Here is a 20,458-nt window from a genome sequence, read left to right as displayed (position 1 = left end):
CCAGAGCTCTCTCCTCCTCCATGAATTTGTCCAATCTTCTTTCCAAACCATCCAGGTTGGTGGGGCGGGGCGGGCAGCTCCCCCCTGAGGTTCTGCTCCTCCTAATAGACATCCTGGCTCTGCCCGGGCCTCCCCGCCTCCTGTTGCAGCAGGGAGTTCCACAGTTTAAGAACTCTGCTCTGCGGCAGCCTGACGGGCCTCTCCCGGCCGGGCTCCTCGCAGCCCCTTCTCTCCCTGCTTCCTCCTCGCGGGCCCTTTCCCGCTGCTGGAGGCGCGGGCGCCGCGGCGCCAAAGGGGAGGCCGGCCCGCTCCCCGCCCTCCAGGCGCCCAGGGCGGCGCTGCTCCTGGCGCTGCCGCCGCGCCGCGTCTCGGGGCGACTGGGAGCTCCTCGCGGCCGAGACCCGGCTCCGCGCGCTGCCTCCGGGCTCCCGCGGCGAGCTTGGGGCGGGCGCCCAGGCTGCTCCGCCGGCCGAGAGAGAGAGGAGGGCGCCGCTGCGCCGCCTGCCCGGAGCTGCCCCTCCGCTGCCCCCCCCCCCGCCGGCCCGCCCCTTCTGCGCATGCTCCAGGCTGGACAGCTCCCCGAGAGGGAAATTTAAAAACGGTTTGGCGAGCGAGGAGGAAGCGAGGAGAGCGCAGCCCGCCGGGCGAAGGGAGCAGCCGGGCGCCCGGGCAGCCGCCGCCGCCCCCATCGTGGTGCAGGTACCTGCCTCCCCCCCCCCCGCCCAGGGTGCAAAAGCCGCAGGTGGGGAGCCCGGGACCCGGGGGGGCATAAGGGGGTCTGGGACCAGCTTCGCCTTCCTCCCCGTGAAAACAAAGTGGTATTGGGATAAAAGGTGCTGGAGTGATTATTGCCCGCCAAACTTGTCAGTTGCCATGACTTCGTTTATTTTCACCCACTTCTGCAATCAGCGGGTTTCTTTCTTTATTTGTTTTCTTTTGAGCAATTATTTCACTTCAATGGGTTGTACTTTTGAAAATACGGCTAAGTCCACCTTGAGTCCAGTGGGCTGCATTTCTGAGTAAATGCGTAAAGTCAGGCTGCTCTCTCTCTAGATGAGGACACTCACAGCAAAAATGCCTGGAAAGTCGGTCCTGTGTAAATCTTACTGAATTTGGACTTGCACATAAGACTGCAAAATGTTGTTTATCCCAAATTTATCCACTTGATAATGGTGGATTTTCCCCTCATTATATACTAGTGTTTGCTCATTAAGCATCAACAAAGGTTTTTTTAAAAAAAATCCAAGGAAATCTTCTTCTGAAGCAAAATATGTAAGATTTGGGTGTCATCATATATAGCATTTTAAACAATCAAGAAGCTAGTTCTTTATTTGTTGAAATACTGGGTAGTTCTGTCATACCTATGTGGTCCTCTCCCCTTGTTTCCATGTAGGAAATGATAGAAAGTGATATCACCTCCGTCATGTCTGGCCTCATTCGAAATTCAGGGCAAAGCCACCACCCTTCTCCACAAGAATATAGGTGAGCATTTTCTTTCTTTCTTAATGAATTTGTATTTCTCCCTGCTGTCCTGTGAAATGGTGCTCTGAGTGTCATTTGCCGCCGTGCACACAAATCAATTTCACATTTGCCCTTTGCTTTTCAATTAGCTGTCCAGCCTGGCAATTTCTTGCATCTTAGGATGTGCTCAGTAACTAAGGGTTAATAATTATTTATCTCTTCCCTTGGGAACCTGGCAGAGCATTTTAGTAGGTTCTACTGGGGATTTCTGTCCCCCTCAAATGGCTTCTGGAGGTGTGTAAATGCCAGGTAGAACATCTGTACACTCCTTGGTGTGCAAACATGGTTCAGCCCTTCCACTGAAATGAATGACGGGTTCTGCGTGCATAAGAGATTTGGTGTCTTTGACACGTAGCAAAATCACAGACACATTTTGGCCTCCGTCTGTTTTACCGAAGACTCATGTGTTCATACAAATGACATGAGAAAACTTGGTATACTTATTGGTATAACATTATTCTTGTTTATAAAACCCATTTTTTAAAAATTTCTTTTTTCGTGTGTGTGTGTGTGTGTGTGTGTGTGTGTGTGTGTGTGTTTCTTTAGTTTAAACCCCATACTTTATCCAGCATGAGCTATGGCAGTTTGGAAGTTAATGCCAGCCATCCGTACGCTTTGAATATTGAGCGTCTAAGGATTGTCTTGCTGAATCAAGCCATAGTCCAGGGGAAAGGAATCTCCCTCCCTGTCTCCCTCAGTCCAGATGTGCCCTGAGCAGGGAGGCGGGGTCTCCATCTGGCCCTGCTCCAACAGCACTCAGGCTTGAAATCAGCCTTGCATCCACATGAGTACACCGTACAGTACAGCGTGGCCAGTTGGGCAGATGCCTTTGGGCTCTAGCCTTCAGGGAATCTGCGCCTACCATCTTGGATATTTCCTCTGAACATCAAGGTTCCACTTAGCTATCATGCCCAGTTGGCATTGAGAGACTCCTTCTCTGGAAACTTATTGACTTCCCTTTGCAGCCATATCACTTGGTGGCCAATCACCACATTGTAACTGGTGGAACTTCCCACCACTGTACACCAAATTCCCTAAGTTAAATTACATGCGGTGTTTGTAATTTTTGTCTGCTGTAAAACTGCAGCTTAAAAGCTTGAATGGGTGACCCAAAGTTCTAGTATCACAAAAGAGGCGGAAAAGGTTTCCTCTCTCTCCACATAGTTCAGAATTTTAGAAACTTCTTATTGTGTCCTGCTTTCCTGCCACCCTCTGAAGTTATTTACAGGAAAACAAAGCACTGCAGCTTTCTAAAATGTTATTGCATCCTACCATGTGATAGGAGGCAGAATAACTGCTATATGTACTCTCTCTCTCTCACACCCACCCACCCACCCACCCACCAACAAAAACAAAAACAGCCACGCCCCCCCCAGTTGTTGCCTTGCTGTACTTTGGGTTAAACTGGGTTACATTTTATACTGTGGTATGAAGCTCCTTAAAGGGACGCGGGTGGCGCTGTGGGTAAAACCTCAGTGCCTAGGACTTGCCGATCACATGGTCGGCGGTTCGAATCCCCGCGGCAGGGTGAGCTCCCGTCGTTCGGTCCCAGCTCCTGCCCACCTAGCAGTTCGAAAGCACCCTTAAGTGCAAGTAGATAAATAGGTACCGCTTTATAGCGGGAAGGTAAACGGCGTTTCCGTGTGCTGCGCTGGTGCAGGCTCGCCAGAGCAGCTTCGTCACGCTGGCCACGTGACCCGGAAGTGTCTCCAGACAGCGCTGGCCCCCGGCCTCTAGAGTGAGATGAGCGCACAACCCTAGAGTCGGACACGACTGGCCCGAACGGGCAGGGGTACCTTTACCTTTTTATGAAGCTCCTGGCTGGACGCGGGTGGCGCTGTGGTCTAAATCACAGAGCCTAGGGCTTGCCAATCGGAAGGTTGGCAGTTCGAATCCCCGCGACGGGGTGAGCGCCCGTTGTTCGGTCCCAGCTCCTGCCCACCTAGCAGTTCGAAAGCACATCAAAGTCCAAGTAGATAAATAGGTACCGCTCTGGCAGGAAGGTAAACGGCGTTTCCATGCGCTGCTTACTCATGCTGGCCACATGACCTGGAAGCTGACTGCGGACAAACGCCGGCTCCCTCGGCCAGTAAAGCGAGATGCGCGCTGCAACCCCAGTGTCGTCTGCGACTGGACCTAACGGTCAGGGGTAGCTTTAGCTTTACCTATGAAGCTCCTACCAATTAATCTACCATCAGGTAACCTACTCAAAAGCACTTTTTAAAACTCCTCAACTTCTGTACATTTGGAATGGGCGACTCAGAAGCCCCCTTCCCTCTCTGCTGGAGGGTCTTCTACCCTTTTGCTTTGGGCAGCTACTACTTTCAGACACTCTTTCCCACAGCAAACATTACTGCTCTAGCCTTTCATTGCTCAACAAGCAACTTGCTAACATTCTCTGAAGCTCCATGGGGAAAAGGTTCATGGAACACCTTATGCTGCTCTTTCGTCTGGTGGACTCTTGACATATCCTGGCATTTGTAAAGGATGGATTTCATTGCTAAATAAAAGTTGTAGGTAACCTATATATGCCTTCTAGTAGGTTTTGCAGATAACGTTATTGAATTCAAGACAGAAGGAAAATAAATATCATTTTCATTTGTAGATACAAGCCTTCCACAAACTGAAATGGAACTTATTTCTAAGTGATCATGCTGAACATAATACCTTAAAAAACAACAACAGGCATACATGCTATTATTGGAACTTTTTCCCCGGTACAAACCGAGTTCCCAAAGTTTGTAAAACATAATGCTGTAATTTATTATTATGTATTCTAAACTAATTTGCCCAACCCCATTTAAAAGCAGTAAAAGTGTATTTAAAAAACCCTAGATTGTACCCCAAAGTGCATGGTAGCATTTGTTCTACTTCATGAGAAAGCACATTGGATTATGTAAAAGAAAATCTTTCAGACTGACTGATTTTAAGAAGAGAATGGACCTGTCAGATTCTATCAGGTCTGTTTACTCGCTTGCTGTCACTGCAGCCCGCGACTGGAACCTGCAGCCCCGAGTTCTCCATGGGGGGGGGCACATGAAGACTCCACAAAATGGGAATTGGCCCCCAATTAGTGAGCGGGAGGCTGAGATTGTGCTGAGAACACTCCGCTCTCTCCCTTGAAATGTTTCCATTGGGCTGCGGAACTTAGAAGAGACCCGGTTTCCAATACAGTATTTTAAAGGAGGGGGCGGGGAGGGGAATGAAAAGGAACGAAGGAAGAGAGTCACAGTTTTGAAAGACCGATCTGAGAGGCCTTCAGTTCTCTGACCATCAAACCTTTGTGCAGACACTGCTCCCTGTTGCCTGGTTTGATAGATGCTGTGATGCTTAAATGTTAAGAACTAGCCTTTGTCCCAAGTGCTACAATGTGCACACCTGATCCTGGTCCGGCAAGGGAGAGTGCTGCGCAGACACAAGCATGGCCAGGCCCACGACGACATCTCATCTCATCTTATAATTAATTGTGTTTATATCCCACCTCCCCCCCCAGGAGCTCAAGATGGTCACATGGTTCTCCCCCTCCTCACTCAATCCCCACAGCAACCCTGTGAGGTAGGTTGGGCTCAGAGCCCAGGGGGCTTCATAGCTGAGTGGGGCTCTAGCCCCGGCCTCCCGAGTGCTAGTCTGACACTCTAACCACTAGATGTGCAGCCCCCAGATGGCACCCAGGGCTGCCACACTCGTGCGCTTGTGTGTCTCAGTAAATAGGGCTCCCGCCTGAGGACTCCTCCACAGGCCCCTTTGTCCTGCCTGGGCTTTTCTGCTCTGTGCCCAAGCACTTCTAAAGCTTGCCCCCCTTTTTTTTGCCCCACTGCTGTCCCTAGGAAAACCCGATCTTTACCACTGAATCAGATCAAACTTCAGTTTTGGTTTTCTGCAGAATTGTTTTCAGCAGTAAAGAGCAGGCTTTTGCGGGGAAAGCGCCAGAAAAAAGTGCTTGGACATGAAATCCCGGACCTGTGCCTAGAAATGCAGAGCAAAGGGAAGTGTGGAGGACCCCCAGCCCCCAATACGCCCCCCTCTGGCCGGCTTTGCTGGGATCCAGGATGGTTTTGCTCTGTGGCTCCATCAGGAATAAAGTGAGAGGAAGGAATAAAGCCTGCTGCTTCTGGTTTCTACTCCAGCTGTGGAGTGCCAGGGAACCTGCTCTCCGTGAAGAAATATGTCATTGCAAAGGGTGGTTAGCACCCCATGGAGTGGGATTTACTGTTTGTGTGCTTGCCTTGGAGGAGACATCTATAGTCCCCTCCTCAGGGGGAAGGAACCTGTTTTGGCTCTCCATGAATTGTTAAGACTACATCTCCCAGCATCCCTGGCACTTGGCTGGGCTGACGGCAGGGGCTGGTGGGTGCTGTAGTCCAGTAGCATGGGGGGCAGGGGGTGCCTGTGCAGCTGCTTCCTCTGTCTTCTGGAGTCACTGGTGGATTAAGATGAAAACAGCCACAGGAATGGGAGTTATGGGGGTGGCAGTGGGGGAGAAAAATTATCTGAGCATTGCTCCATGTGGTATTTTTGCTCTGCCTTTTGAAAGGACAACAAATCAAACATAATGAGGGAAGTCTGGGTTCAACTGGTGGTCTTTTATGCCAGGGCTGGGGAAAACACCCACCTGAAGCCCTGCAGAGCTCATTGTGGAATCAGAGAATGGTAGTGCTGGGAGGGACCTCTGAGGGTCCTCTAGTCCAACGCCCTGCAGTGCAGGGACCTCAGCTGCAGCATCCAGGACAGGAGGCGTCCAAACCTCTGCTTAAAACCCTCCAAGGAAGGATGCCCATCTGTGGCTGTGCATGCCCACACTAGGCAGTTCATGTGCCCAGGCTGACAAAACCAAGCGCGATGAGCTGCCTGAGCTGGTATTAGGCAGAGTCGGGGGGGGGGGGGGCTCACAGAGCCAAGTGCCTGGAGTGAGTGCTTGGCGACTGCGCTCTTGTGGGCAATCAGTTGAGGGGAGGGCGGTTGGCAGACGGAGCCACCCTGCTTGTTTTTCACGGTGTGCAGAACCAAAGCCTGTTTCAGATGGAAAAGCCACCTAAATCCAAAACACCCAATGGCTAGAAATGCAGGCTTTATTCCTGTGCCATTGTTTTCCCTTCAGCCCCTTTTACATCACAGAGATTTACACAACCATCTTGCAGGTCCTGCACTGCAGGGAGTTGGGCTAGATGGCCCTTGGCATCCCTCCAGCTCTACAGTTCTATGATTCTAGACTGTCTAGCCCGGGGAGCTGGCTTTAGCCTTGGTTGGTGGCTCATAACATCCAGTTCAAGAAGTTTAAAAGGGTTTTGAGTGCGTGTTCTCAAAGCTATATTTCCCTCTAACTCTGTGCCAACCCCTGTCTCCATACAGAGCGGGGACACAGGAAAGGGGTGGGAGGTCTACCCTGTAGGCTAGTTGTGCAAAGATGGTGCCCTTTGGTACAGAAAAGGGGCAGGCGCCTTCCCTTCTCCTCCACACAAGGCGGATTTACGAGGAAGTGTTTATTAGGGAGAAGAATGAACAGGGATCCTTTAGATCTGCCATAGAAAAGCAGCTTGTTCTCCAGGGAAGATCAGCTGCAGGAGGAGATGGTGCTCCCACCCAGCCATGTGCTGCAGGGGGCGGGCCATGCGCTCGCTGACAGGAGGCGTGTGCAGTGGGTCTTGACCCTCCCCGCCCACCTGACCCCATTTATTTGTTGTGGGGGGGGCCTGAGGGTTGCCAGGGGCCCCGGAGTGCCAGATGGCACGGGGTTGTGTGTCTGCTGTCATTCAGCCAGATTAATGGGAAGTTTGTAAAAAGGGGGAGAAAACAATTAAGCAAGAATCCCAAAAACAAAAGGCAGCCACGTGTGCCCCCCCCCCCCGCCTGGCCAACAGTCGCTAGAGCACAATGCCTCCTCGCCTTACAATGCCCAGGGCCAACTGTTGCAAACGACAGGGACCTTCCCCAGTTTTTAAACCATTTGATGCTCCTGTTTACTCACAGCCTGGCCAATGGCGGAGGAGGAAGGGGGGACCACCTGATGCTCTTTCCCAGGCCCAGAACTCCACCAGCCCTGCCTGACAAGGCGGCTTATTCCATCCTGCAGGAAAGGACTAATACTGAGGAAGAAGAGAGCACGGGGGGGGGGGCAGGAGGGTCCTAGCAGGGGCGTCACCTTTGCTTCCTGCAATCACCCTTGGCCTTAAAAAGAGAAAAACGAGCCAAGTTTTGCTTTGAGGTTGGCAGAGGAAAACGGCAAAACACTTTTGAGAAATGTGAGCACAAAGCTCTGTGAATTAACTTGGCTGCAACAGTTGCATTATTAAACTCTTGAAAATTGCAAAGGGAGCAAGTGCAAATGCCAGATTTATTTTAGGGCGTAAGCTCAGTGCCTTCAGCCAATGATGCATATGTCTATCAGAAAAAGCATCTATAATCTTATTTTAGATAACAGGAAAATTTTTGACACTCAATCTGCAATAAACCAAGTGTGGCAAATTCTGCTAGAACACTGTGGTTCTAGGTTTCAGTACTTTTGTGCACCCAGGTGAAATGGGATTTTTACTTTCATTAATGTACTTGGGAGTGAAATAATATTGAAGACTGTATGACCAGGGTCCCCAATGTGGTGCCCGTGGGCACCATGAGCCCTCACACACACCCTTCATGCCCACCCAGACCCTTTGCTCCTCCCAGTATTTTCTTTTTACTTTTTAAAAATGGCTTTTTTATTATTTGGTATTGGGAGAGGTTGCCTGTTTTTTGTTTTCTTTGTTACCTGTGTTTTAATTGTGATTCCCCACCCCACCCCAGATGGTTATAACTTCCGGATGCTTTTGCCTGTTGTCTGGGGGCGGGGGTGGGGGTTCTGACCATTGCCAGCCTCCTATCTGAGAATTATTTTATTTTATTTTTTTAAGTACACACCACTTGATTGTTAAAACAACAACCTCAAAGTGGTTTGCAATAAAGAGAAAACAATGAACTGATCAGTAATAAGAATTAGCAACAATAATTAAACACTTTCAGAAAGTTAGAAATAGAATAAGTACAGGTTAAAGCTTTCTAAACTTTATTTATTTATTTATTTATTTATTTATTTATTTATTTATTTCATAAAATTAGGGTGCTTTGTGGTGTCCACAACAGTTTCTCAGATTCCCAGTTGTGGGCCTGGGCCCATGCTGTGTGAATTGGGGCCGGGTTGCAGTGGCTGACACTCAGCAGGGATTTGTGTCCAGCCTCAAGACTATTGGGGAAAAGCCCATCCTAAGTCTCTCACCTGCGCGTCTTGTTTCCCCGCTCTGTAGACTCTTGGCTTCTGACCCTTCACAACTGGGTGAAGACGACCTCCCCGGTGACTTACAGTCCCTGTCCTGGCTGACTTCCGTGGACGTCCCTCGGCTGCAACAAATGGCCAGCGAAAGGATGGACTTTGGACTCAGCTCCCAGAATGCTGTGCTGCAGCAGACAGGTAGGTCTCTTGCGGGGATGTTGAGTTGCTCCATCAACTGCTATGGGAGGCCTTTCAGGGGGTGGGGTGGGGAGTGTTTTCCCCTCCTTATTTCTACCGCCCTGCAGATTTATGCATTTGTTTTGGCCTCTGTGCGTGCCTCGGGTGCTAAACGGACATGTGCTGGCACTTCTCTTGTGCGTGCGAGTGGCGTGGTTTTGTCTGCACACACACTGGAAGACTCACAATGCCCCATGTCTCTCCCGTTGCCCAGCAGGGTCTATGCCAGGGAATCTGCACGCCACCGCAGGGACTCCTGGAGCAATGATCCACATCCAGGCCAGCCTGCCTCAAGGCATTCTGGGAGGACTGAACGCAGTTTCATCTCACGCTGCCAATGTAAGCACTTCCTTTCCCTCCCCATTCCTGACCAAGGAGGCGTTTCTGACCTGGTTCAACTGACGTTCCTCTTCTCTTTCCTTTGGCAGCAGATAAGCCAGTATGTGGTTGGGGGGCAGCTGTCTCCCAGTCTGCAAGCACAGGCAGCCCCCCTCTTCCCTCCTCTGCCCCGCCATGTCCAGCAGGTGTTCACCATCGCTCAACACGCGCAACAGGTACCATCTCCTGCTCCCAAGGCTGTGTGTATGTTGAGGCACAGAGCTTTAAGGGGACGTAAAACAACTTTAACAAAGAAGCGCAGCCAAGTCAAGGGCAAGTGACCTAAGCTGAGCTGCTGCGGGTTTATTTGCCTTTATTTGAAAGCATGGCGGGGGGGGGCACAGTGGGGGGTTGGTAGAGGAAGCAGCACGTGTTTGGATTCAGAGCAAGAGGCTCAGATTGCAATCCAGAGATTTAATCCCAATTTAATGCAGAGGTAGGGCTCATCCACACTTTCACTTGACCCGTATTTTGATCATATTGTGTCCTGATTATTTCCCCTGGGTCTGAGGGCATTTCTCGTCGTTTGGCTGCTGTGCCTTGCGAAAATTCAGTCTTACCCACTGACCTGAAGCTCGGTCAAACTCAATCTCTCTTTGGATTTCCAGCACATCTGATAAATTCAGATTCAGTCGGTAAGATTGGATTTTCACAAGGCACGGCAGCAGAACAATGAGAAAAGCCCTCGGACCCAGGAGAGCAATTTGTACACAATATGGTCAAAATATGGGTGGAATGAAAGTGGGGTTCAGGCCTTGATTTTGGAGCAAGAGGCCCAGGTTTAAATCCAGAGATTTAATCTAAAGATTTGGCTTTGGAGAAGGAGGCCTAGATTTAAATCCAAATATAAATCCAGAATTTTGGCTATTATGTCACCTCTCAGTCCAGGCTAACATGTAATGTTATAAGTTATATCTGTGTCTTGGTATCCTCCTCTCCCCACCCCTTATGGTGAAGGAAAAGGTCTTTAAAGTCTCAATTTAACTGCTGAGAGAGCTGAAACTTTCCCCCCTTCCCCCCCCTCCCCTCTTCCCCACCCCAGTGCCCTCCAACGACCATCTACAGCACCTCTTACGGGACGCAGCCTCAATACTCACAGCCCCCCCGCCTGGCTCCTCACAGCACCCAGGAACAGCAGGCGAAGCCTTACCCCAAGCCTATCTACTCCTACAGGTGAGAAGGACCACACTTTGCCCAGGCACACCTGCCCGTCTTATCCCCAGAGAAGTCTCTGCCCCAAACTCAGCAACTGCAGCTGAAGTGAGTTGCTGTTCCAAAGGGCTTCCAGGTGTGGGGCTTAATTTGGGAATGAACACACTTAAACCTCATGTGTCTTTAGTTTGCATAGTCCCAACAGGCCAGCCTTTAACTGCGCAAGGTTGAAACTGCACCAGTTAAATTAATGTAAGGTGCAACTGTACTGTAATTAGTGACAGAGTTTCTTTTTCCTCTTTCTCTTATTGGATTTTCCCCACTAAGGATCAATCCAGCTAAAGAGAAACAAACAACAAACAAGCCCCACATGCTGATGCCAGCTGGATTGTGTGGGTGTTGCAGAAGTGCAGCATCCGCAAACAGCACCCATCCCACAGTAAACATCCTCTGTCATTCTCACTTGTCCATCATAAATGAGAAAAGAACTTTACGCTGCGAAAAAATTGCAAAACAATCCTTAACTGGACCTAAGTCCTGTAAATGCAGAAGGGATGACTTGTGGGAGGGGGCTTACTGTGCCCTGGAGTTACTGAAATGGGGAGAGATTACTCCAAGGAACGGTCTGCAAAGGGGGGGGGGACGTTCTGCACCACCAGAACAAGAGTGCTGGGCTAAGGCCTGGGAGGCCAAGGTTCAAGTTTCCCCCCTCAGCCATGAAGCTCACTGGGCGACCTTGGGGCCACTCGCTGTCTCTCAGTGTAAGCCTCCCTCACTAGGTGGTTGTGAGGTTAAAGTGAAGAGGAGAGAACCATGTACTCCAACCTTTTTGCTCCTTGGATTAGAAGGTGGAATATAAATGGAAGCAGCAACAAGAACAGGAAGGCGGGGAGGAAACTCTGACTTCTCCTCTTCCTTGCAGCTGCTTGATTGCCATGGCCCTGAAAAACAGCAGGATGGGCAGCCTCCCCGTCAGCGAGATCTACAGCTTCATGAAGGAGCACTTCCCCTATTTCAAGGTGAGGGAGGCAGGGCTTGCCTTGCAGCTGACATGGAGAACTGCAGAGGCAGAGCAGAGCCATCCTGGCTGATAGGCATTGAATTTGCCCCATCCTCTTGTAAAGCATCCAAGTTGGTCACTATCACTGCCTCCTGTGGGAGGGAGTTCCACAGTCTAACTGTCTCCATGATAAAGTCCTCTATTTGATCTGTCTTCAGTCTCCCAGTATTTAACTTCATAGGGTGTCCATGAATTCTAGTCTTATGAGAGAGGGAGAAAACTTTTTCTCTGTCAGCTTTCTCAACACCACGCATAATTTTATAAACTTCTATCATTCTTACTCACCTTTTCTCTAAACTAAAAGGTCCTTGCTGCAACCTTTGTTCACGTAGGACCCATGGGGTCCCATAGCAATGATGTTGCCTCTTGGAAGTGCTCGCTGGTGCTTTGCCTTTGAAGGGCACAATCCCACCCCTGGACACAGGGCTTTTTTTCTTCTTAAATGACCTGAGGAAGTGGCCTTGCTCCCTTTTGCAGACAGCGCCCGATGGGTGGAAGAACTCCGTCCGCCACAACCTGTCCCTCAACAAATGCTTTGAGAAGGTGGAGAATAAGATGAGCGGTACGTCCCGCAAAGGCTGCCTGTGGGCCCTCAACCCCGCCAAGATAGACAAGATGGAAGAGGAGATGCAGAAGTGGAAGAGGAAAGACCTGGCAGCCATTCTCCGGAGCATGGCCAACCCAGGTGAGCAGCAGGCTGGCACCTGGCTGAGGAGGCTCCTGGGGGCCCTGCCTGCCAATAGTTCTCTGGCAGGGAGAAACGTCAAAATCACCGGATGTGGCTGCCACACCCCTGCAGGGGAGGAGATGCGCAGAGGGTGATGCCCACGGGCATGGAGGCTGCTCCCTCCACACAGACAGCAGCTCGTTTAGCTGGTCTCTTAATTTTTTTAAAGCTTATGTCTGCTTTTCCTCCCAGGCACTTGAGGCCATGCCCAATTTTATGCTATGTTGGTATCTATTTATATGCCGCCTTTCAGCGCTTTAAGTGTATCGCGTGAATGTGGCCTTAGTGCTGTGAAAGGATATAATTTCTATATTTTCTTGAGCTGTGGGCCCCTTCTGAGGGACTTTACTCCCCATGCATCAATGGCAATCTCCCCTTGCAGAGGAGCTGGACAAGCTCATCACAGACCGACCCGAGAGCTGCAGGCGAGTGAGCAAGCAGTCTGAGGGGGACGGTTCCACGCGGAGCCATATGGCGGCAGCCGCAGGGCGCATCTCACAGTTGCAGCCCCAGCCGGTCATGACACTCGCCCTACAGTCCCTCCCACTGCACCACCAGATCCAGACGCAAGCGTGCATGACTCCAGATTCGCCTGCTCCTGCGCAGACCCCCCCCTTGCACCCGCTGCACGGTCTTAGCCAGAGTCCCCTTCCTCAGCATCCGATGAGCCGTGCCCCAGATTTCCTCAGCGTGATGACCGACATGAACGCAGAGGTGGATGCCCTTGACCCCAGCATCATGGACTTTGCACTACAAGGTAAGGGGAAGAGTTGGGGGGTGGAGATGACTGCTGGATGGCAGGGATTCTCCAGCTGTGATTCCTGCCTTGCAGAGGGTTGGACTGGGTGAGCCTTGGGGTCCTTTCCAACTCTATCATTCTTTAATGTGGGATTTGAACTCAGTTGTGGAGGGGTTGATACCGGTCCAAGTGGGGATCTCATGAGGTTTGAGATGGGGATCGCTCATGGGCTTCCTTAGGACAGCTGGCTGGTTTCATCATGGAGGGAGATGGGCCTCTTCTCACTAGAGCCAATGTGATTGTGGACAACTGGTGCATTTCGCAATCCTCCTCTCTTGCACCTTCCACCTTCTCAAAGCTGAACTGTCACCAATGTTCACTGCTCTGTTGTTGTCCCTATTATGAAAAGGTAACATCTGGGAAGAGATGAAAGATGAGAGCTTCAACTTGGAGAGCCTGGGTGCTTTCAGCAACTCTTCTCTGGCCCTCTCTGACTGCGACCTGGCCCCCGCTGGCCTCACCCCTGCCTCCAGCAACAACACTGACCACCCCTCCTTTTCAGACTTGCAAGTGACAGGCCTCTACACAACATACACAACGCTGGACCCCATCTCTGCCACTCAGTACATCAGCGCCCAAGGAAACAAGCCTATCGCCCTTCTCTGAAAGAGCCATTCCCGTCCCTTGAGCCTGACTGAGAAACAGAGAAGCCCAGTTCCTTCTGGGGGTGCTTTGAGCCTGCAAAATTATCTACATTGGGGAGGAGAACATGCCTTGCTGCTCCTTCAAGCATCCCAAGCAAGAGATTTTGGTGAGGTGCATAGTCTTGAAGACACTAACTGATGTGAAGGGATCCTGGTGTGCTCCAAGGCAAGCTGCAAAATTTCAGCAAAGCCCCCCCCCCCCCCGCGCTGATGCTTGGGCTGTTCTGAAGCCCATTAGGGTTGCTCAGTCATTTGTGACAGTCCAAGCCACAACTGGCTGAGCTTTCTATCACTAGTTGCAACTGTGTGCCCCAGCTCCACTCTGGGGCCTGCTGGTGGTTCCTCCCCAGACCTTCTTCCCCAGTTCCCAGAGGCTTCACTTCCATTAGTGATCCCCCTGCCTCTTGACCAGCCTCTCTTCTCTTCAGGCAAAAGGGAGCGAATCTCCCCTCCCCTCTGTCCATCTCAAGCCACACCATCCAGCTACTCTCCCTCCCTGCAGGCTCCTATTTCTCACTTTGGACCGTTCCTTTGGCTCTCCCTTCCCTTCCCTCCAGCATCCTCCCTCTGCCCAGGCTTCAGCCATCCCTTCTGGGAAGCCCCTGAGCAGCTGCCAGATGGTCTCAGTCTAGTCCAGGCCATGGGCAGCAGAGTCTTCCGAGGTGCCAAGAAGGCTCTGCCTCTCAAGGGAGGAGGACGGCTCGTCTTCCCTGGTAGAGAAAGTCTCAGCTCAGCCCTCACCAAAATCTGTGCCCTCCAGCCTCGGCCCCACCTGCACATCTGTGTGAGCCAGGATGGATGGGACCCGTGGCCAAAAACAGCTGGGGAGCGTCGGCTTGGCAAAGGCTGTACTAAATAAGGAACTTTACACTGGATAAAACATTACCTTAGGCTTTTAAAACAAAGGAGAAATAATTTAGGATTTATATTCTAGACTTGTGTATAGTATTTCCTAATTATTGTACTAGGCAGTATTACTGTTGTAAATTTTATTTATAATTTATTTTTATGAAAACAAAAAGGAATTGTGTATTCAGCATCCATTTTTTTTAAAATGTTGTAGTGACACGAAAACAAAACACAAACCTTAAATTATTCAGAAGCACAGCAAAATACTGCAAATCTTTAAGTCAGGTTCTTTCCCTTTTTTTACCTGAACTTTAAAAGAAGTACTTTGGATACTTAGAGATAAAATGGCACATGTGCCAGACCCAATACTGTTTTTTATGTTTAACCGATAGGGCTTTTCTACAGCTGAAAAAGGACTGTGGCTCTTTTTTTGCAATTAATTCCTGTGGATGAATTTCTTTGAAGTGCACCCCGCCCTCTTCAGTGGGGCTTACTGCTCCCAGGGGAGTGTTTCCAGGGCTGCAGCATTAGCTCACAAGGTAAATAAATGAATAGGTCCACCAACAGGAGGAAAAACTGGAAACTGGTTTTAAAATTTGAAAAGTTACAATTTTACGTTTAGTCTGCTGATGCCAGTATAACCTTGATGTAATATTTATATTTTTAATAATGTTTTACTAAACACTGGTTGGATAGAATTTTTATAAAGTCTTTTTCAGATCTGGAACAAAATATTTGCTCTTCTTTATAGACTGTGGAAATATTGAATGGGAAAGTTCCTTCCTCTTGGGCTTGTTTACACAACCACAAGTCTGAGAACGTTGATCAAGGCAGGTGTCAGGGTAGCAGCCCTGCAGAAAGAGATGGCCAGGAGAGGTGAGCCCCATCATACGGCTGGGCTGCCATTGGAGCTCCCTTTTGCCAGAAGTAATGCAAATCTGCTATTGTTTACAGTGGGGGGGGGGCAATATTTTTGGTTGAGCAGGCCAGACGCTTATCTCCCCCCAGCCCCAGGGGCCAACTGTGACAGGCAGGTGATACCACACACGTCAATTTTCTGGCGTCATAATGACATCAGGTGACTGCAAAGCAACCCTGAGCATAACTGAACTCCCTTGTCATCAGCTGATGAGCAGCAGACAGCTCAGTCCTCCTCTCTGCAGGAGTCAGAGCAGGATTTGACCCCCTGCTCAGTCTTACTGTGTTGAAATCGCATGCCAATAAAGAATTGAACCCTACCCCTGTCCATCAGCTGATGAAAAGCTGGGTGCAGTTTTGGAAGAATCAGTCGCCCGTGGGCTGGAGCTTCCTCACACTGTTTTGCATGGCAAGTCTGTTGTTTTCAGGGCAGCAGAAGTTATGTTCTGGACTGGGTTGGTTTTTCAGCTTGGGATAACTCAAGCATATGGATATTTTTACTCATATGTAAATCCCTACCAAGTCCAGAATCATATAAAACAAAAGCAGGAGTTGCTATTAATTCTCGGGTTCCTGGGTGTCATTTTGGTCAAGCCTTCATATGACGCAGCAGACCCAGGGCTCACCCACATGTCCACTTGTCCCAGCGCTTCCCCCAGGGAAACCTGCTCTTTAGTGTTGAATGGGAGCAAACATCCACCTGTGGAAAACCCAACAAACGTTTGCTCCGATTCAGCAGTAAAGAGCAAGTTTCCCTGGCGGAAGTGTGGCTGAGCCCACCGGCTGCCTATCAGCAACCTCTTTCACAGGAAGGTCCCACAAATGTCTTCACTAGTGAAAAAGGACAGCATGGCATCAATAGCAATCCTGCAGCCCCTGCCCAAACACATGGAATCTTAGAAAGGTTTGGGAATGTAAGTGAACCTAAAACCAATGGATCCAAATTACAAAAAATAAAAAGAGATTCTCATTAAGCATTAGGAAGAACTTTCTCAAAAGGTGGTAGACTCTTTCTAAACAGTGGTTGGGGGCCATCTGCCGGGGTGCTTTAGCTGTTACTCCTGCACTGCAGGGGGCTGGACTAGAGGACCCTTGGGATCCCGTCCAACTCTGTGATTCTATGGTTCTATGAAAACCAGAAAAGTGACCACTAACAGAATTTTTATTGTTTAAGGAAACCTCCCATGGAAAATGTAATGTCAGTTCTGCTTACATGACATGACTTGCCATCCAATAATTTACTACTGTTGGCCTTATGATTTTTTTAAAAAAATCACAATAAAGAAGGATTAATGCTAGAGGCAGTAATGGAAGAGACGTATGTCCAAAAATAAATCAAGATTGCAATTCAGAACAAGAGCAATGGAGAGGAAATAGCTTTATGGCCAAGAACAAATCTAGTTGGAAATGCTCAGACCTGTTTTGTGAGTCTCTGACATGGTAACAGACAAAATGCGTGTGGCATCTGTAAATAAAATCCAGAGAGGATCATTTCTAGTAAACATTGCTGTTTTTATTAGACGCTTGAACAGTAGAGGACCCCCCCCCCATGACAATGTGCACATAAATTAATATATTTGCTAGGAGAAAGAGCAACTTTTTTGAACTTGGTGCTTCCTTCCTTGAAGGAAGAAACCAGAACTCTCTTTATCTTTTAGAAAAAACTCCCACCTTTCACTGAACTCAACACAACAAGTTCCTCAACACCCACCTGGGCTTGAATAGTCCATGGCAGCCTGGTTTGGACGCTGGAACGTCAGTGCGACTGTCAGGCTATGCAACACTCAACAGTGGATAGGATTAGCAACATAAACTTCCCTTTGGTTGCCACCTTTGCCCTTTACACACTTATATAAGTTTTCTTGGCGGGGGGGGGGGGGACTTACAATGCTCAACATTATGCAGATTACAATACATTCCACCTGCCGGGTGCTTACACCTTTGAAATGCACTGTGAATTCCCAGGTTGCAGCCTCTTCCAACAACCTACCCAATGCCTCCAACGGCCATGGCGTCCGCTTAATCCCATTAGGCCAACCTTTGATGGAACCACTAGGTTGGCGATGGAGGCACAGCCTTAGGCACCGCCAGGAAATGGGCAAATATTTCCAACCGAAGGTGGAGATGCTGCTTTGCTTTTGAGGTGGGCAGACCCTGGCAGAATTGCCTTGCGCTCGAGGGATGCAGTTGGGAAGGATGATGGAGGGAGACGGAATAATCCCTTTCATTAGGAAAATTGACAAAACTTCCTACATCAGGCAAATGGGGCTAAAAACGTCATCTGCAACCAAGAAGGGGCAACATTTTTTGTAGGAACTTCTGCAATGTGTTCTGTGGTGCAGCGTGGCTACAGTGCAGTCTGTGTGACACAACATTTTGCCAAGGCCTTGGAGACTGGTTTGGAAGTGGTTACTGGCATTGTTCCCCAATGCACAATTCTATCACAGACATTTTTTTTTAAAAAAAAGTCACTGAAAACTGGTACTGTTATTTTATAAAGACAATACATTTTGATGTGAAAACACCTGGCGAGACTTGTCTTGGACACCAGTAGCTGGGTAACATACACTTGCAGATGACCTTTGGTTGATAGCCAGCCAAACAGCTGGGGATAATTTTGTCCTCAGGTGCACGACAGACAGCTGTCCTCCAAAGGCCCGTTCCACTGCGCCTGCCACGTGGCTGTGCTCTAGGAACTGCTGGTTGAGCCCTGCGCTGAAGATGCATTCTGTGCTGCGCCGCTTGGCCGCGAGGCTGTCAGGTCTGAAGGAGGCCGATGGTGGGCGTGTGCCTGTTCCTGCTGCAGCTATGCCCTAGTCACGAGGAGGAAGGGTTGTCCATTGTTGCCAGGAGGTGAGAGATCTGGGCCCTCTGAGCACGAGTGATGTGTTGGGTCATGTGAATGATGCAGTCCATGGCAACTTCGGGGTTTGCTTGAACTAAGCTGCAAAGGGGGGTGTTATGAGGGAGAAGGAAGGGGGTCATTTAAGAATGCAGGCTGTTGAATCAGGCCCATGGGAGGCCACCCAGCCCAGCATCCTGCTCTCACAGCGGCTGGCCAGATGCCCATTAAGGAAAACCCACAAGCGGGACCCAAGCACAAGAGTACTCCCCCCTCCCCTCGTGGCTTCTAGCCACTGGCATTCAGAAGCCCCATGCTGCACTTTCAACTTGCAATGGCGATTGCAACGTGAATCAGGCACCAAGCACTGGACGGTCATCCCTCCAGATCCGTGCTATGCAACTCTTTCCAACCCAGAAATAGCCCAGATGCAGCCCCTGCAGGAAACAAGCTGAGCTTCCTCAAGCAGCCCCCCTGCTGTCTCGCTTTACACTCACTTTCGGATGTGCTTGAGGGCATAATCCCTCTTCAGGTACTTGATGTTCTCCTGGATGGCAGACTTGGCCCCGTCTTCCTCTTGCAGGTGCTTCTCAAGCCATTCCACCACCACTTGGTTGTTGTCCCAGAGGTAGCCCTAGAGGAGGAGGAATGGAAACTCAGACTGAGGTCAGAGTGGGGTATGGGTCCTTCACGCAGTATGCACCCCTCACTTCCAACCAAGCAGGCCTTGAAGGTTTTTGAAAATCACACAAAAGCTTGCCAAACCCATTTAAGCAGAGGTGAGAATGGGATGAAATGCACAGGCTTTAAGCCCCCTTCTCTCTGTAAACTTGCCTTCCACTCTGAAAACGCCACAATTTTACCCATGCTTTGAATTATTAAGGCATTTTATATCTACAGGTAGATTGCACACAGGGGTTTGGCTGCAAGGGCTCCATGTACACATACAAACAGTGCACGGCCAGCAGCTGAGGTGGAAAGAGGGAGAACCCCCTGAACCCCCAGAGTACGCTGGCTTGGGCTGGAGGCTACCCCATCCTTGCAACAGAGCCAAGCCAAGCACCTTCACGGCACCCTCCGTTTCCAGGAACCATCGTCGCAGCATGGACTGGATGTGGCTGTTGCTTAACTCGCTGTGAGCCTCTAGGATCTCTGCCTTCACGACTTCCTCCAGCAGGAGGCGCCGCAAACGCCAGTAGAAGAACGCCCGGGCATTTTTCCACTGGAGAATGTCCTAAAAGGGAGCAAATAAGGTCGTTGCTAGTTAATTTTTTTATGGGAATATTAATAAATTATTGCACTGGCCGGAGAAAGCTTATCAGGATATTCACATTATCCAGTGTTGTAGACATACTTAACCCCCCTTAGGCAGCCTGAATGATGCTCTCCGTCAACTCTGCTGTGACAAGACAGGAGGTCTTGGCAAGTCTGGGGCCAACCATGAGAGTGGGAGGCAAACACATCTGGGGGGCAGCAGGTTGGGCAAGTATGGCTCAGAAGCTGAGCAGGTTCATGAGCCCACAAGCATATGGTTATATTTTCATTCCACGCTTTCTCCAAGACACTCTGCCCAGCAGACAAAGACCCTTCCCTGCATTTTATCTTCATGACAACCCTGTGAGAGAGGTTAGCGTGAGATGGAGCACAAAGGAGATGCAGCAAGCATTAGTGGAACAAGGATTCCAGCCCTTGTTTTTCCAACTTGAATGAAACGAAAAACAGTTCCTACACCTTCTCAGGCATGAGGGATGATCAGACTCCAGAGGCTGGAAGAACAGAGAATTTGGGAGCGAGAAGAAAAAAACCCATGGCTTAACTGTAACGACTCCTTTCTCCTGCATCCTCCCTGGCGTGTCGTGGAGGTCAGCAAACTGCACTGCCACCTGGTGGAAGATGGGGAGGAGGTAATCCTCGCGGGCCTTCAGCTGCTTCTCCAGCTCCTTGTGCTCCTCTGCAGAGAGCCTCAGGGAACCTGTTAATCCCAGAATACAAGAAGTCTTTGTAGGAGAAAACAAAATCTGTAGACACCAGAAAAAGCGGCTGATCCGTGGCAGGGAGGAAAATGCCAGGGAGGAAGAAGTCTGTGCAGGG

The 20,458-nt window shown here is 49.9% G+C and overlaps 2 protein-coding genes across 12 annotated transcripts in view; one reads left to right on the top strand and one right to left on the bottom strand.

Annotated features, from left to right (window-relative positions):
- The window catches only part of FOXN4 (forkhead box N4), a 39,250-nt gene extending 22,234 nt beyond the window's left edge, over positions 1-17,016 (top strand). Inside the window, exons 1-10 of one of the 5 annotated variants that reach the window (XM_053363328.1) lie at positions 553-699; positions 1,394-1,482; positions 8,796-8,959; positions 9,213-9,337; positions 9,427-9,552; positions 10,419-10,549; positions 11,451-11,547; positions 12,066-12,273; positions 12,698-13,072; positions 13,464-17,016. In XM_053363328.1, coding sequence (XP_053219303.1) covers positions 1,397-1,482; positions 8,796-8,959; positions 9,213-9,337; positions 9,427-9,552; positions 10,419-10,549; positions 11,451-11,547; positions 12,066-12,273; positions 12,698-13,072; positions 13,464-13,720 — 1,569 coding nt within the window. In that variant the 5' untranslated portion in view covers positions 553-699; positions 1,394-1,396 and the 3' untranslated portion in view covers positions 13,721-17,016. Of the gene's footprint in view, positions 1-552; positions 700-1,393; positions 1,483-8,795; positions 8,960-9,212; positions 9,338-9,426; positions 9,553-10,418; positions 10,550-11,450; positions 11,548-12,065; positions 12,274-12,697; positions 13,073-13,463 lie in introns of those variants that run through there. The other 4 variants (XM_053363332.1, XM_053363329.1, XM_053363331.1 and 1 more) reach the window with 4 other exon arrangements.
- Positions 17,017-17,989: 973 nt separating this feature from the next.
- ACACB (acetyl-CoA carboxylase beta) overlaps positions 17,990-20,458 on the bottom strand; it is a 61,061-nt gene continuing 58,592 nt past the window's right edge. For 6 of the 7 annotated variants that reach the window (XM_053363284.1, XM_053363286.1, XM_053363287.1 and 3 more), the window contains 4 exons: positions 20,185-20,339; positions 19,431-19,601; positions 18,865-19,001; positions 17,990-18,469 (listed from right to left, as the gene is read on the bottom strand). In XM_053363284.1, coding sequence (XP_053219259.1) covers positions 18,343-18,469; positions 18,865-19,001; positions 19,431-19,601; positions 20,185-20,339 — 590 coding nt within the window. In that variant the 3' untranslated portion in view covers positions 17,990-18,342. The remainder of the gene's footprint in view (positions 18,470-18,864; positions 19,002-19,430; positions 19,602-20,184; positions 20,340-20,458) is intronic. The other variant, XR_008327371.1, reaches the window with a different exon arrangement.

The sequence above is a fragment of the Podarcis raffonei genome, chromosome 13 (assembly GCF_027172205.1).
Source record: "Podarcis raffonei isolate rPodRaf1 chromosome 13, rPodRaf1.pri, whole genome shotgun sequence".
NCBI lineage: Eukaryota > Metazoa > Chordata > Lepidosauria > Squamata > Lacertidae > Podarcis > Podarcis raffonei.
The sequence above is the reverse complement of the archived record's forward strand: the minus strand, read 5'-3'. Positions and strand labels throughout refer to the sequence as shown.